This window comes from Arachis ipaensis, chromosome B1, assembly GCF_059453495.1.
Source record: "Arachis ipaensis isolate K30076 ecotype BB chromosome B1, ASM5945349v1, whole genome shotgun sequence".
Taxonomy (NCBI): domain Eukaryota; kingdom Viridiplantae; phylum Streptophyta; class Magnoliopsida; order Fabales; family Fabaceae; genus Arachis; species Arachis ipaensis.
In genome coordinates, this window is record NC_142436.1 from 9,242,044 (window position 1) to 9,259,466 (window position 17,423).

The 17,423-nt window shown below is 29.8% G+C and overlaps 2 protein-coding genes across 2 annotated transcripts; one reads left to right on the forward strand and one right to left on the reverse strand.

Annotated features, from left to right (window-relative positions):
• Positions 1–2,619: 2,619 nt before the first annotated feature.
• LOC107645763 (zinc finger CCCH domain-containing protein 18-like) lies at positions 2,620–6,657 on the forward strand. The gene is made up of 7 exons (XM_088502385.1): positions 2,620–3,412; positions 4,595–4,750; positions 4,849–5,025; positions 5,569–5,642; positions 5,866–6,036; positions 6,131–6,230; positions 6,396–6,657. Exons 1-7 carry the CDS (start codon positions 2,649–2,651, stop codon positions 6,466–6,468), a joined length of 1,515 nt encoding a protein of 504 aa, XP_088358511.1. The 5' UTR covers positions 2,620–2,648; the 3' UTR covers positions 6,469–6,657.
• A 586-nt stretch (positions 6,658–7,243) lies between these two features.
• Positions 7,244–11,957, reverse strand: LOC107645772 (uncharacterized). Its single transcript, XM_088502487.1, has 6 exons — positions 11,759–11,957; positions 11,247–11,507; positions 8,680–9,260; positions 8,452–8,595; positions 7,882–8,370; positions 7,244–7,768 (listed from the first exon to the last, which is right to left on the reverse strand). Exons 1-6 carry the CDS (start codon positions 11,955–11,957, stop codon positions 7,244–7,246), a joined length of 2,199 nt encoding a protein of 732 aa, XP_088358613.1.
• Between the last annotated feature and the right edge of the window lie 5,466 nt (positions 11,958–17,423).

The window sequence follows — 17,423 nt, forward strand, 5'->3', positions numbered from 1 at the left end:
GGAGGGAATTGCTGCGCATAGTAAGACTGTGACGGTGTTGGCGAGGGGCTGTGGTGGCGTCGGCACGGCCGAAAGTGCAGCGGCAAGGGGATGCATGGGTGGGGCTGCAAAGAGAACTGCCTTTGCTACGAAGGGACAATGGCGCGAGGTGAGGCTTCAACGGTGTTGGCGGGAGGCTACGGTGGCATCGGTATGGCCGGCCGGGAGCGGGGAGGGCGTGCAGTGGGGCGGGGTTTGGAAGAAGACGAGGGTGCTTCTTGTTTTGGGTGTTGGTATTGTTGTAAAGAAACATAAATAAGTTGAAGGGAGGTTTTGGGTTTGGTGGTTGGGGAAGGGGAGATGCGGGAATGGGATTGAGAACAGCGATATTGATAGGACAAAAGAGAAGGGGAAGAATAATAGAAGCGCGAAGTCATGTTTGGGTATGTTCTGTCTTCTGTGTTAGACAGTGACTGAAAGCTATTTTCATATCTTCGTGCACAGGCTGTGATGTTTTTGCTGTGGACCGAAGATTGGTAATGGCAAGTTTTGGATGTGTACCGGAGATTAAGAGGTTATAATGAAATTAGGATTAACCGTACACAATATAAATGTATTTAATTGTTAATCATAATTTTTAAAATTTTAAAATTTGACATTAAATTATTAATTAATAATTTTAATTTTAATTTTAATTTTATCTTTTTTTTTAATTCATTGTTCCTAACGTCGTATTGTTCACAATTATTATTGTTTTTCTGTACTTTCTCATAAAATTAGTATTATTTAAAACTTTTATCAAATTTTAAAAATTGACAAAAATAAATTAATTGATAAGTTTAACTTGTGTTCTTACTCTTAAGGTTTATGTTAGTTAAATGCATAAAATTAACAAAAATATTTAAAAAAAAAATAAAAAAATCAACCCAAAGCAACTAAGAATTATCTTATTTTGTATTTTTTAATTAACACTTATCCTATTTTATATCTCTTATTGCCGTTGAAATAATTGAATAATATTTTATATAATAAACATATAATTATAAATGTTAAGTTGAATAAAATAATATTAAATTAGTTTTTGTCCGTAAAATTAATTTAGATCAAAGAAAAATATGTATTTTTGTCTAAATAAAAATATGGAGGAGAATATCATTGTTATTAATTGATTGTTGTATTTAGATTTTTTTAAATTAATAAAATCCAAAGAACAGATATAGTCACAGTTAATAAAATATTAGTGTCAAAATAATATTTATAAAAAATATATCTGTTGTAATAATAATAATAATAATGATGATGATGATGATGATGATGATGATGATGATGATAACGTAATGTTGAAAGTTATTAAAATTCATGGCTGTTTTGGTAATCGGGGTAATTCTTAGAAGCAGTAAAGGTCATCGAGGATTATGCAGATAATATTGCCTGAAATCTGTGATCACTTTACAACTGTTTGTATTTACAAAGAGGGATTCAAGGAACCAAATTTAGAATAGAGATTAGACTGCAGAAAGTGATGATGAGTTTCACATAACACATACATCAACTAAAAGTGCTAATTCTTAGTCTCGGTTTTTTTCCCCCCTTAATTTTACTATCATCAACTATTTTACTTTCACAAAAAAAAAAAAAAAAAATAATAGGGGTGTTTGCATGTCTCTGGATTTTAATAATTTTTAATCATCCTTGTGTTTGCCTTTTTTTGGTAGCATGATATCTCTCTACGAAATTTAACTATAAATAAAGGTCATTTCTTACTTTCTTCCTTCAGAGAGAAAACATTCGTTGGCCTTCAAAAGATTTGTGTTTGGACCTCTTTGCATACGGTTTATCTCATTCTGCTGTTTGATGGGTATGTAGATTAAAAGATTTTGGTTATTTACATGCTTTTTTTCTTTTGCTCAGGATGCTTTTCTTATGAATTGCTTTATTTATTACTGGATGTATGAAGGGTGTGTTATGTTTGATGTGTTATTGAGTTGTAAATGTTGTGATTTGCCATGTAAAATTAACTATTCACTTGGAGGGAACATATATATGTTTGATGCATAAAATTTTTTAATTTTTGCCATTTGATTAATCCTCAGTATGCGTTCTACTTATTTCCAAATTAGCAGAAAAAAAAAAAAATCCTTTCTTCTGCTCCGATCGCAAACAAAATAATGAGACAAATCTGTCTGTTTGAATATCCTAGTTAGGAAATAGATATCTATTATTTGATAAAAATATCTGTTTTATTATGCTTGGTTAAAATATTTTAATAAACATAAAATAATTCTTACTTTTCATTAAAAAATCTTTAAAAAAAGAATTTAAATTTTTTTTAAAAAAAAAATATGATTAAAAAGAGTAAATAAAATCTCAATTTAATGTTTACTATTTTTTAATACAGAAATGCTAATTGTCCTTTAACTTTTAGTCTTTAGCAAATCTTTTTAAATATTTTTTATTATTTAATTAATTTAAATATTCACTTTTAGATATCAGTTGTTCAAAAAATCAAGAGAATTATTTATTTTTTAATTTCTCCTCTTTCAGATTGAATAAAGTACAATATTTAAAAGATACTTAATTGCTCCGGATTTAATTTACTTTTACAATTTCCTGTAGAATGCATTGTTGCAGAATTGTTAATATTTTGTTCCAAAATTGTTGCAGTGAAAATGCTACAAGGAATGGATATATCAGAGTACACTCGAATTGTTTTCGACAAACTTCAAAAATTGGAACCAGAGCATGCCACAAAGATAATTGGATACCTCCTTGTTCAAGAACATGGCGAGGAACAGATGATTAAATTGGCTTCATACCCAGACCACCTGATCCGTGAAGTCGCTTTCAAAGCCAAAACCGAATTCCAGATACTAACCACACTTCCAGATCTAAGGCACTTAATCACCCTCCAACTTTCCTCTCCTTCTTGGGATCATCACTCTTTCTCGGAACTTCAGAAGCAGTTCGAAATATTCGAAACAAGAATGGCAAATGATTACTGCATTGCAGATGCCTTGCCTTGCAAGTTAAGAGGCGGAAGGAGGTTTTCGAACGAGTTTCCGGTGAAAACCTGTCACTATTTCAACAAAGGCTATTGCAAGCATGGAGCTAGTTGTCGCTATTATCACGGACAGGCTGGCAACGAGATGTACGGAAGCTACGACTATTCTTCTTCTTCTTCTTCGGTTCAGGGGGATCAAGTGATTTCGGCAGGGTCTTTGGCGAATTTGGAGACGGAAATCGTGGAGCTGTTGAAATCAAGAAAAGGAAGTCCGATTTCGATAGCTTCGCTTCCAATGGCGTACTATGAGAAGTATAACAAGGTACTGCAGGCTGAAGGTTATCTTACTGAGAGCCAGAGACATGGTAAGTCTGGTTATAGTTTGACCAAGCTTCTTGCAAGATGGAAGAATTGCATTCGCGTATTTGACAGGTCATTTCTTAAACCTTTAACATCTACTCCAACAACATTCTTAGTCACATGAAAATGTCTAAATGGCGAACCTGTTTTAATAGGGATAAATATATTTTGTTTGTGAAATTTGTTAAAATTTTTTAAAATATCTCTAAATTTTATTTTATTTTTTATATTTTTAATTTATATTAAATATATTTTAACAATTAAATGTTTGTTTGGATATTATTAAATTAATAAAAAAATATTTTTTTCATTGAAAATTTTTTTTAATTGTTTAGTGTGTTTGACAAATTTATAAAAATAAAAATAAAAATACTAAAAAAAACATATTTTTTTAGAAGCTATAATTTATATTTTTTTAAAGATTTTAAAAAAAAATATTTTTCACATAATAAATGAATAAAAAAAGTATTTTATTTTATTTTACTCAAACATAATTGATGGATAAAAAGATCTTTTTACATGAAATATCCAAACATAAAATTACTTTTACTTTTGTAAAAGATCTTTTAAAAAAGAATCATTAAAAAAAAAAGATATTTTCTAAAAATGGTATTCAAACAAACCCTAAATTTTCAGAAAATTTAAGACTAATTCAACAATAATACATGATAACTATGTCTGATTTATTTATGTTGAAAGTTATTCTTGTAAAATTGTTATTGAATTAGTCCTAAATTTTTTTTAAAATTAGCTATCCGGAATATATTTGATGTAAATTGAAAATTTTTTGGACAAAATTAAAACAAAAAAAAAATTAGGAATATTTTTAAAACTTTTAACAAATTTTAAGAATAAATTATAGGAAAAATTTTAAGTGTACCGAGAATATTGGTGTTCCAGTTTTAACCGTTGATTTCAATTAACATATATTATATATATTTTTTATAATTCAGATCAACGGTTAAAGCAACTAGAACATCGGTGTTTTCGGTACACTTAAAACTCTTCCTAAATTATATACTTTACCCTTTAATCAATAATGTATTATGTTTTTCTTTACTTGATCGTTTTTGTTTTTTGACAAGAGTTCTCTGCTAGGTGGCTAGTAGTTTTTTTTGGCTAATATGTAGCCAAAATTATAGAAGATGTGCAAATATAATGATCTGAAAAATGCTATTGTCACTGATATTTTAATTTTAGTAATGTGTATTGACTATATAATTTAATTTAATTTAGTTGATGATTGATTAATAGGCCTCATGGGCAGCACGCAGTGGTTTTGGCAGAAGATGCTCCAAAATACATAGGAAAGGGAGAGTTTGGTCAAAATATTAGTGCGTCAAGACAAATATATTTGACATTTCCAGCTGATAGCACTTTCACAGAGGAAGATGTTTCAAACTACTTCAAGTAAATTGAATTTTAGGATGTGTTCGTTTTTCTCACATCTATCTGTTTTGTGTAAACAAATTCAAATTGGTTAATAATGTTTCTCCTTTTATCTGCAGCACCTTTGGGAGTGTTGAAGATGTAAGGATTCCATGCCAACAGAGAAGGATGTTTGGATTTGTGACCTTTGTTGAACCAGAAACTGTTAAAATGATTTTGGAAAAGGGAAATCCCCATTATGTTCGTGGCTCTAGGGTGCTTGTAAAACCTTACAAGGAGAAGCCAAAAGTTGATAGGTCTTTTCCTTCTCTCTACTCTTTCTCTCATTTCATTATCTTCAATTTATCTAAACTTTATAGTATTTGCACTTAAGTTCTTAAATTTTAAAAACTGCAAATTGATCATGGAATCACTTTACACATTGTTAAAATTTTTAGGCTAACATGCAAATAATCGAAAGTTTAGGGATGTAAAATGCAACCAATCCCTTTTTTTATTAGAAGTTGATTTTAGTTTTATGCCTTCAAATTCTCTTCTTGCAAATGACAACTTATTACTTTTCGATAAAACCTTTATTTGATTGTATAATTATATATAAATTTCACTTAAGAAGATTCTCCATGCCATTCATTTCATATTCTAGTTCTCCCTACCATAAAACCTAAAATTGAGTTATTCACATTTTTCATGTTCTTAGAGCAGAATGTGACATTGACAATGATAGTTACTACTATTAGTATTATCCTATTATGTATCAATATTTAACCATCAATATTACCTTAATTAAGTACTGTTAATTTCATCACGTGAATGCAATATGCGTTTCAATTTGAATGCAGGAAGTACGTAGAGAGGATTGAGCACCCTGATTGTTATTCGTCTCGCTATGTAGGTCTGGATGCAGAGCTTACAAGTGAGTATGATATTTTCAGTTTGGTTCACACAATAAACTCACCCCTTCTTGTACTTGATTTATGGTCATAGTGAAACAACTTAGCCACAAAGGTGTAAGGAGTAAAAATGGGCCTATAGTCCAATTAAAATTTTTTTATTATAAATAGAATAATAGTTCATTTTTACTCCTTATAGAAGGCACCCTTCTTATACATTGCATCTAATACAAGATCTTTTGATAGTTCCAAGAAGATGCGGTAACCCTCAAGGCCTGAGGAGATTCCTCATTGAAGAGCAGGAGCATGCTCTTGAATTCCAAAGAAGACGAATTGCAGAGTTACAGCTAGGCCGAAAATGGATGTCGAATTCACCCCATTTTGGCTTTGACATGGAGGAGCTAAAGGTTCCTGATGGTCTGTATTAACTTGGTTTTCATATTTGCTTAATTGTTTCATTTCATATTATTTGAAATGAATTCATACTATTTAAAATCATACTTGCTTGCAGATCATTTCAATCATCAGTCCACTGGATCCTCCAGTAGTTATGCTTCAACTGACAAATCTGGATATACAAAAACAGAAGCTAACTATACTGATCAGGACAGGTATGTTTCAATTTGTCAAATATTTATCATACATGTTTTGCACTTATTAATACAAATCCAATGGAAGTTAGGTAATATAGTAATAATTATGGGAAAAATATACATTAATATTACCAATTAACATTTATACCTTAGTTTTATTTTTTATTTTTTAATTTTGTGCAGCTGTGAAGGATTGAATCTCCCAGAAAGTCCATTTGCATTTCCGGTAGATAATGAAATTTCAGCCATGGTATAAGTTTGGAACACATTACATGGAGATAGAGTTAAAATAATTCTAGGCAAAAGACAACCTGTGTAGCTGAAGAGACAGTTTGAATGGTGGAAGGAACTAACAAGTAAAAATAACTTAGTAACAAATATTATAAGACGGTTATAAATTTTACTCATAGAAAGATGCCAAAAGGTTTGTTTTTTAGATGATTTAGATGGGGTTATTTAAAATTAATCCCTGGGTTAAAAGTAATTAGGTATCATGTACACTCTCTGTTATACTTTTTATCACTGGTGTAATAATTATTGTTTATACCAAGGCCATAATTATTTGGTCAGGTTTGGTTTGGTTTTTTTGAGTGGCTTTTGGATATTACTATTTTGTATTGTTGCACCACTCAAAAAATGTTTATTAATTTCTTTGAGAGTAAAATAACAATTAGATCTTCGAAATTTTTAATTTTGGACTAATTAGTCTTTAAAAAAAAAGTATTATTAGGTCCTTCACAATAGTAACAATGAACTTTAAAAGAAAAAAAATATTAATTAAGTCTTTTACAATAGTAATACTGGACATGTATATTTCATCAATGGATAGTATGAAACAAAACGGAATTGCTCATATATTTCATTATCTACAGTGATATGCAGGGACGAATCCAGAAATGTTATCGTGGGGGGCCAATAACATATATAATATTAAAGAAATATGCAAATAAATTATAATGTAAGATGCATTACAAAAATATACCGATAGAGAATATATATTTAAAGTACAAACAAAATATGCATACTTTTTACTAACGAAGTGGTACACGTCGATTCTTCATATCATAAAATTCATTGATAATAAAATCGGTGTCAAATCTTTCAGCAATCTTCTTCTCAATGTAAATCAAAAGACAATTAGTAAGAAATTCATCTTCCATTTTATTTCTGAGTCTATTCTTCACAATATTCATAGCTGAAAAAGATCTCTCAGTTGTAGCAGTTGAAACAGGGAGAATTAATACCAAGCGAATCAAACGATCAATCAAAGGATATGTTAAAGACTTTCCTGTCTTCGTTAATCCTTGACATAACTCCGAAATTGTGCACAAATTAGTTAACTCAACATGATTAGGAACATCAAGTTCATAATATTGAGCTTGCATTCTAATGTGAAATTTCTCTTGGTCACTGAAGTCACCTGGATAAAATCGTTCTACTAATTCACATACTTTGTTGACACTGGAGAACTTATAATTATCTCTGGGATCTAAAGTTGAACTTAAAGTAAGTAATTCCACCATATTATCATTGAATCTTTCATTAAGCTCTTGCAACTGTGTATCAATTACAGCCAAAAATAAATTAACACGGTAATGATGCTCCACTGAAATTTGGTCAACAATTTTGCGAGTACGGCCTCTTCTAGGAATATGCAATGCATTCATACTAGAATATGCAATGCATTCATATCAGGAACTTCAACTTCATGTTTCTCACAAAACAATATAACTTCTTTTATGAAAGCCTCCCAACTTGATTCTCTCATTCGTTGGATTAAAGTCTTGGTAGTAGAAACCAGAGTTAAAGCATTCAATATGTCTTGATTTTTTCGTTGCAAAGCTTGACAAAGATCATGACTAACTTCTAAAATATTTCTCATCAAATGCAAAACAAAGACAAATTCAAAGAATGTGATAGCATCATAAGCAGCATTACCATCACCACGAGTGGAGAAATTACCTTCTTCAGTGCTTTTTTCAAGAACTTCACAAGTAGCATCAAACATGTATAGCAAGCTACGTACAGAATTCGAATGAGACTCCCATCTAGTATCTCCAACTCTTTGTAAAGTACCAATTTGATTAAGTCCACTACCTGTCACAAGTTGATCATCGGCAATTAAGTTTGCAACATTATTTGCTTGAACAACCCTTAACTAATCATGACGTTTAGGAGAAACAGTCACAACATTCACAATTAGTGTAAGTTTTGAAAAGAATTGATGAACATAGCAAACTTCTTTGGCTGCAGAAACAAGTGTTAATTGTAATCGATGAGCAAGACAGTGAATGTAATAAGCAAAAGGGCAATCTTTCAAAAATAGAGCTTGCAATCCATTCCATTCACCACGCATATTACTAGGTCCATCATAACCTTGTTCCTTAAGATTTTAAACATCAAGATTATGACGAGAAAGAACTGATAAAATTTCTGTTTTCAATGTCAAAGAACACGTATCAGAAACATGTATAAGATCAAAATATCTTTCTTGAACACAACCGTGCTTGTCTACAAATCTCAAAACCACATACATTTGTTCTCGCTTTGACTCATCTCTTGCTTCATCAATAATTATACAAAATTTAGAATCACCAATTTCTTCTCGAATTGTTGCACGCACTTTTCTAGCAAAGATATGTAATATATCTTTTTGAACACCGGGAGATATATATTGAGCATTTTCAGGAGTATTTTTAAGAACAACATTATTAACATTCTGATTACAGGAAGCCAAAAGCTTAATTAACTCAATAAAATTTTCCCTATTCAAAAATTCAGGACTTTCATCATCGCCTCTAAATGCACATGCTTGAAATGTAAGCCATCGAATAGCATCAATAGATGTCTTCAATCTTAAGTGGTTATTTGCAATAGTTTCATCACTATGCCTATCAAGAACTTTGTCTATATGCTTAGATTGAGCCATTAAATCATCACAAGATTTCACACATAAATTATGGGGAGAATTAAGAATAGAACCCTCGTGACATACAAATGCACAATTCACTCCATTGTTTACTTTCTTCCAATTACTAAATCCTAACTCTGAAAATGTATTTTTTTATCATTGCGAGCACCATAATGTTTACCAAACAAGTAGCAAGGCAAACAATAAGCAGCATCTTTTTCTGTTGAATATTCTAACTAACTTGAAAATTTCTTAAACCAAGAAGATTGAAAATATCGACGGTGATTGTTATTACCAGAAGCTGGATAGCTAATATTTGTTGGTTGGTATGACCCAGCTATTATGTATGCTCTACGAATCTTATCACGTTCATTGACATTATACTGCCAAATTGGACGTCGCTTTCCTGGATCCCTTTCTAGTAAAGAGATATCAACATCTCTTTCTAATCTTGGAAATTTGGCTTTTTGTTGATGTGTATTTTGAGTAAGATTAGAAAGTTCACTTACTTGAACTTCTTGTGAAACAAGATTAGAGGGTTGACTTGTTTGAACTCCAACATCATCAGTAACTTTTCTCTTAAAAATTGCATCAATTTTACTTTGTTTTCTCATTATAAAATGTTCTAATTTCCTGTTACTTGAAAAAAAAATTAAAATAATTATATACTCACATAAATAAACAAAGCCTGAATATGTTTTATTAATTAAATATCAATAACAATATTTTTTTTTTACTAAGTTATTATCAATTTCACTAAAAATAAAAAAATAAGTTAAGGAGAGAATAAATCCTAAAAATGAATAAGCTATTTATCTATAATTTATGCATAGTTATCAGACTCAGTAATCAACCCAGCTAGGTCACTGGATCACTGGATTACTGGTTCAACCGGTGGGTCACAGGTTCAACCGGTTAACCCGGTCATAATTAAATAAAAATATAAAATTATAAAAATAAAATAAAATAAAAAATTAAATACATGTTTTCAAAAAATATATTAATGACAATCAAATATCAATTCTTAGATATAATTTATGGTATAAAAAAGATAATAAATTAGTCACTAATACAAAATATTTTCTCAATTTAAATGAACAAGAGAAAATAAAAAAATAACACAATCAATATCAATATGTTTGTATATTATGTGTTATTACTTGTGTTAGTATATATGTCAATCTATATTTAAAAGAATAAAAATAAATAAATAAAAATTCATTCAAAGTTTATTATATATTTAATTTTTGTCACCCATATTAATAAGAATTAAGATGGCACAGTGGTAAGAGGAGGCGCCATATCCCTACCCACCCAAGTTCGAATCATTCTCGCTGTGAACAGAGTGCTCCTACGATGGCTCAGCAGCGTGCATGTGCACCGTAGACCCGCGCGGGTTTAATGCAGTCTGAGTTCAAACTGGCCGGTTTTTAACGGATTTGACCACCGTTGACCGGTTCAATTGCAGGTCCGGTCCATTACACTAACCGAACCGGCCAGATCATACTTCATTGGTTTTTCAGTCAAACCGACCGGTCCGGTCCGATTCTGATAACTATAAATTTATATGATCACAAAAAAGATAAAATTATATTATTTTATAATAAAAAATATGATTTATTAATTAATAATTTTATACAATTATATAAAAAAATAAAAAGTAGAATGAGTAGAGAGTAGTGAATACCTTTGCTATGATGGAAGACCGAGGCTGTGAGGGTGTGGAGCGTGCTCCAAGAGAAGAGAAAACCGAACATTTCAAACTTTCAATGTCAAAACGAACAGCATAAAAGAAAGAGAATGTCACACGTAGTGTTTATTATTTAGGAGTTTAAAAAAATTTAAAAAGCATTATATTTTATTTGGGTTGGGCCTTTTAATTTATACTATTATTTTTTTTGAAAAAGCTGGGGCAGGCCTCTACTTGCCTCCCATGTATGGTGATATGTATCCCGTTTGAACATATAAACGATAGAGTAAACTATCATTTGTACCCACAAAAGTTGAAAACGCTGACATATCTACCTAAAAAAAAAGAAAATTACCATTTATACCCATAAAAAATGGTTTTTACAAGCAAAAGTATCCAAACTCTAAAAAATTAAATAAAATTCCTAAATTACTCTTCTCTCCACCACTACCACTATCATCTCCTCTCCTCCCCCCCTCTCCTCTCTCTCTCTCAATGTTCTCATTTTTCCTCACCAATGCCACCACCACCACTAACCCATCCTCTCTCTCCTTCCATTTTCTGAGCTCGTCGCCGCCGTCATAATCTGTCAACTCTGCCAACTCCTTCCTCTTTCTCTTTCTCTCGCTTTCCTTCTGTGTTTTGCTTTTCTCTTTCTCTTCTGCTTCTTCGAATTCCCAACCCAGAAAAAGGGCTTCACCATCATCAACAACAACAGAACTATCTTCAGATTCTTTGCCCCACACACTCTCTTACCTGCAAAATCCCTTATCTTCACCACCACACCACCTCCTTCACCCAATCACCTTTCTAACCCTAACCCTCTTCACCCAGCCACCACCTCTCTTTTTCTTTCTAATCTCAAATTCTACCACCACCCCCTTCACCCAGCCACCACCCCCTTTTCCTCCAAGACTCACACACAGAGACATTACACACACACACCCCCACCCGAGGAAGAAGAAGAGAAGAGTAGGGGGAGCGAGACCGCACTGGCAACGTGGGAACTCACTGCCGCTATCGCATCATCGTCGCCGTTGTTGAGGGAGCCCAAAGAGAAGATGCGAGCCAGAACCAAGGAAGGGGGAGCTGTCGCGCTGTCGCGCCCTGCTGCTGCCGGCTCCGTCACATCTGTCGCCGCCATTGATTGAGTCCGTCGCTATCGTTGTCGCTGGTCTGGAAGGAAGAGAGCGCGCAGGAGATCGGAGAAGGAGGAGAGGGTGACGGCACCGATGGGTGTCACTGCCACCATCGTCGTCGACGCTGTTCAGTGAGGAAGAACCGTTTTTTCTCTGCTTTTTCTATTGTTGCTGTTGTTGCTGCTGCTGCATGTGAAGAAGATGATGATGGAGGTATAGTGGTGGTGGTGGTGATGGTAGTGATAAAGGAAATGAGATGGTGGTGGAATTTGAGATTAGAAAGGAAAAGGGAAGTGGTGGCTGGGTGAAGAGGGTTAGGGTTAGAAAGATGATTGGGTGAAGATAAGGATAATTTAGAGATTTTAGGTAATTTTTTAGGGTTTGGATAATTTTGCTTGTAAAAACTATTTTTTATGGGTACAAATGATAATTTCCTTTTTTATGGGTAGATATGTCAGCATTTTCAACTTTCGTAGGTACAAATGGTAGTTTACTCTAAACGATATAGTTTTAGATAATGAAGTATCCATTATCTTTTGAGTTTTATATAGCATTTATTTGCTGGTTTTTGTTTGTCAAAAATCGCACTAAAATAAGTAAAATTTCGCTCCAAAAGTTGTTATCTACGTAATAATCTTTTATAAATAGACACATCATACTAATTAACGGTACATATAAGTATTACCGTTAAATTTTACATAATAAGTTGATAGGAGGACATAATGTATCTACTATTTAACTAGCGAAGAACTAAATTGATATTTTTTTTCCTTCAAAAATTGAAACTTCGTTGTATTTTTATTTTTCTATAAAATTAACCCCATTGTTCTTTTATGCATGGCTGAACAAATCGTGATCATATATTTGCTGTGTTTTTTGCAAAACTTGAGGTTTTGTTTGTTTTACAAATTTTTTCGGCTTTTTTATTTGAATCTTTGATAAATATTTTAAACCTATAGAAGATAAGATCAAAAATATAAATAAATATATAAAAATTACAAGAACAACATTAGGTTTGGACATAAGATTTTATATTTTAATTTATGGGATAAACAACTAAAAAATTAAAAGTTAAATTATTTAATTAATTCTTATAATTTTATTAAATTTATAATTCAATTTTTATAATTTAAAATTTTTTAATTAAATCTTTATACTATTTTAAATTTAATAAATAGATTTTTATTATACTAAAAATATTAAAATTAATAAAATATTTTTTTTAAAATCAAAGATATTCATATTATTTAAAAACTAAATTTCTAAACCTAAATATTCATTCATTTTTTAAATATTCTATTAATTCTAAAAATTTTTGTCCTGCATGAAACTTAGTTACAAAATTTAAAATAATACAAAAAATAAGACTGAAGAATAAAGCCGAGCAGACGATGAAATCATCGCGACGATGAAAAGAGGCCGAGCAGCAGAGATTTTCTGCAATGGTCACCCTGTCAATACCTTGGTTAGGGATGCTAATGGTAATTATTGGTGAGTGTAACTGTGTGAGGGGATGTTGAGTGCTAGTGAGGGTCTAAAATCGAAGTCCTCTGGTGAGAAGGGTTGGGAGGGAGAATATTACAGTATTAGTAGTTTTTCCACCTTTTACATAAATTTTCAGTTATCTAATCGATTTGGACGATTCGGTTCTGTTTTTAAAATTGAGACATATTTAATACATAAAAAAATAAATCAACAGTGGTATATAATAATATTAAAATTAAAATTAAATGTATACATAAATTTTTTTAAAAGAAATACATTAGTTTTTTCTTCAAAATGCATTGATTCTTTAATTATATAATTGTAGAAGTTGAAACATTATAAGAGATTATATTCATAATAAACTTTATGATAATTAAACTTTCAATGAACATAAAAAAATCGCATTATGTTATATTTCGTTTGTATTTTGATTATAAATTTAAATTTGATTTAATATATTATTTATAAAATTTGATTATAAATATGAATTAAATATAATTATTACCTTTTATATAAAATGAATTATATATAGAATTTGGTTATAAATATAAATAAGTGTGAGAAAACTATAGGAAAACTCAACATTCTCATTCTATATAACAACACTAAATTTGGTATAATAATGAAAACAAAAATTTAGATGTTAGAGCTAAGACAGAACAAAATATAATTATGGACAGTGAATACTGGCGTTGATGAGAATGGGATCAATGGATGTTTAGAGATCATTTCTCACAAAATATGGATGAATTTTAGTTTGATATTTCAAAACAAGAATGTTATTTACTTAAAAATACATATGATGTGTTTACAGAATATAGCTAAAACAAAAAATATGCGCCTATATATGCAGGCATGGGTGCATGAAAATTGAAAAGGGTGCATTTATGCATGGAGCCATGGACTACCACGCTTTAAAAAAAAGAGAGAAAAAAAAATACAGACAATAAATAATAAAGTTTATATAAAAAATCGGTGAGATCAAACTTTATATTTATTACACACCAAATAGGAATAACCTACTATTTTTACTTATAAGTTTAGAACATTAACAAATTTAATAATAAATAAAAAATTAGTTTTATACTTATAAAATAGTATAACAAAAGTATCTAAATATTAATTTTATTTATTGATAAATTTGTTAACATTTTAAAATTTTTATGTGTAAAAATAATATTCCATTCATTTTTCATAAGTATAAAATTAGTTTTATTTATTCATGTGAAAACATGTAAATTGCTTGAAAAATAGAAAATACTTCTCTAGATGATTTATAAGCGAAATTCAAACTCTACAAGACTACAACATATAGTAAAATTTTCTTCGCTTAAAAAGACAAAAGCTATCAAAAAAATTTTTTACCTTCTTCTTTTATATATTATTTATATTTTGATTTTTTTTCGTTGTTTACTAAATATATTTTTATTATAAATTCATCTATTTTTTATTTTTGAAACAATAATTTTATAAATACTAATTGTTAGAAATTCATAGATTTTTTAGCCCTCAATATCATTCATGTTTATCATTAAAAGAGAGAACTAAGAGCACAAAAACGTTTCTAAATTCGTGAACTAATTGAAAAATTTTATTCTTGTGATTTTTTTATCTTTTTCAACTAAAATCTACCGAATTTTTATTTTAGATCGAATAATAACTCTTTGATGGAGTAAACTTGCAAAGTGATCTTGGTATATTAGTAATTAAAATCCTGAAACTCTATATATTTATACTTAATTGGTGGTTCTCATTAATTTCTAAAGTCCCAAGTAAAATAGAATATTTTGTTTTATGCTCATTTAAACCCAAATTAAATAATAATGACTTATTAAATTTAGTATTTATAACAATAACTGAAATCACCTCTATATATATATATATATAGAGGTGATTATTATATATATATATATATATATATATATATATATGAAATAACGAATGTAATTATAATCAATTATTTGTATTATCCATAAATAAATTAGAAAAATTATAATTTTCCAACAATAACAAGTTAACTATAATAAAAAATTAAAGCTAAAAATTATAAATTTTGAAAAAAAAATTAATTACAAGAATTTGGTATCCTAGTGTTAAAATTCTGGCTGTTACTGCACCAAAGTGATAGAGATTTTTCACTATTATTTTCTAACACTTAAAAAATTTAGTAATAATACTTCGTTAGTTTTTTTCCTCATTTATATGGTGTGAGATAGTCATTTTTGGTATTAAAAATTTCTTTTTATTTTTTCACTATCATTGTATTTCTTAATCTGGGTGGAGATGACACTTATTTTTGGAGGAAAAATTCTTTTCCATTTGAAATAGTTTCGAATTATATTGTCCACGGTGACTAGTGAGACATCTAAATATCAATAAATCAAAGAATTATTATTATTGTTATTATTATTAGAGTTCTTGCCTTATTCTTCATATTTTTAGAACCTTACACTTCAACTATATATGTCCACTGAAAATAATTTTGTTTTTTCATCCGTTGATTGATTCTAGATCATTTCTCAAAAGTGATACTTCAAAATTCAACTATCATGAAAATCAACTCTAAATTGTATAAAGTCCATAGGTCAAATAATACATATCTTAACGAGGTTAATTATATATTTTAGTAAAAAAAATAGACCGGGTCTTGATTTATTTTCTAGCCTTCTTCACTAATATTAAAAGAAAAAAAAAATTTACTGTTGAGTATTTTCTAAAATAAGTAGTTTATAAATTGGTAAAAATTCAGTTGAAGTCGACTTCATATGAAGTTGATATCTAAGAGTCGTTAGATAAAAATTTAGTCGACTTTACGTGAAGTCGACTGCACCTGAGTTTCCATCTTATAAATTATATATATATACATAATTCTAAACAAACCACGCACTTATTAAAAAAAGTTATGCCCCTTTTTATTTCATGCTATATTTTGCAAGTTGATAGGGTACTTTTCTTTTATCATTATGCAATTGACCATAATATTGCAATTTAATTTTGAGGAGGTTGTATATATTTGGGTCAACATCTGATATCATCCGTATCAAAACCCAAATTATTATTCCTTTGGACATTGACAGTATGAACAACCCAATATATTGCATTGACAAGTACGTACGTTTCTTTTTCAATTAGATAAAATAATCAACCCATCAATGATTCTTCTTTGCAAATATGTCACTGCTGATGTCAAATTTGAAAGACTCCATGAATTGTTAATTAATTCTGTAGTCTCCAAGTCTGCAATAATATATGCAATCGTTGTCCTTCTCTGTTTATGTTTCAACATTATTTTTTGTGTAGTCTTTGAAATAGTAATTGGTAAGGACTCTTTATTACGATGATTTTGAAGAGTCACTTACCCTGGCGATGTGATATTTCATTTATGTAGTGTCAATTGGACTTATATATATACACACATCACAAAAAATACCGTTAAAATACCGCCAAATCAATGGTGAAACTGTCGATAATATTAGAAATCGATAGAAAATTGATGGCGTAGTGTGTCGCTTTTTAAATATGTCGATTTTTCAAAAATCTAATAAAATCAATGGCTCCCCAAACTGTCTAAAAATTTTAAATAAAATAGACGCTTTTTTTGTCGATAATATAAATTTAGAATTTTTAAGTGTCAAATAAAAGCAACATCCGCCAATAAACTATAACTCAAATGATATAATCTCTCTATACTCACCTAAAGGTCACGGGTTCGAATATCACTCCTAACTTTAGAAAAAAAAATATAAAAGCTACACCCTAGCTGTCGATAATCTTAATTAAAATCAATGACAGATCTATCTATATTTGATTTATTAAAATTGATGAACTAGTCGTCAATTTAATTATTAAATTACCGACAATCCGGTTGTCTATTTTTTATTTTGTTTTCTCTATTTTAAATTAAAAAAACGATAACATTGTCGTCGATTTTAATAGCCATACTTTTTTGATTAATTTTTTCATTTAAAAACCGTAAATAATTAATG

Coding starts and splice junctions, on each gene's coding strand:
- LOC107645772 (XM_088502487.1), bottom strand. CDS start 11,957: ATGGCGGCGACAGATGTGACGGAGCCGGCAGCAGCAGGGCGCGACAGC. Junction 8,596..8,679: donor GATATTTTGATCTTATACAT/GTTTCTGATACG, acceptor TAAAATCTTAAG/GAACAAGGTTATGATGGACC. Junction 7,769..7,881: donor TGAATGCATTGCATATTCTA/GTATGAATGCAT, acceptor ATTGATACACAG/TTGCAAGAGCTTAATGAAAG.
- LOC107645763 (XM_088502385.1), top strand. CDS start 2,649: ATGCTACAAGGAATGGATATATCAGAGTACACTCGAATTGTTTTCGAC. Junction 6,037..6,130: donor GGAGCTAAAGGTTCCTGATG/GTCTGTATTAAC, acceptor ACTTGCTTGCAG/ATCATTTCAATCATCAGTCC. Junction 6,231..6,395: donor AACTATACTGATCAGGACAG/GTATGTTTCAAT, acceptor AATTTTGTGCAG/CTGTGAAGGATTGAATCTCC.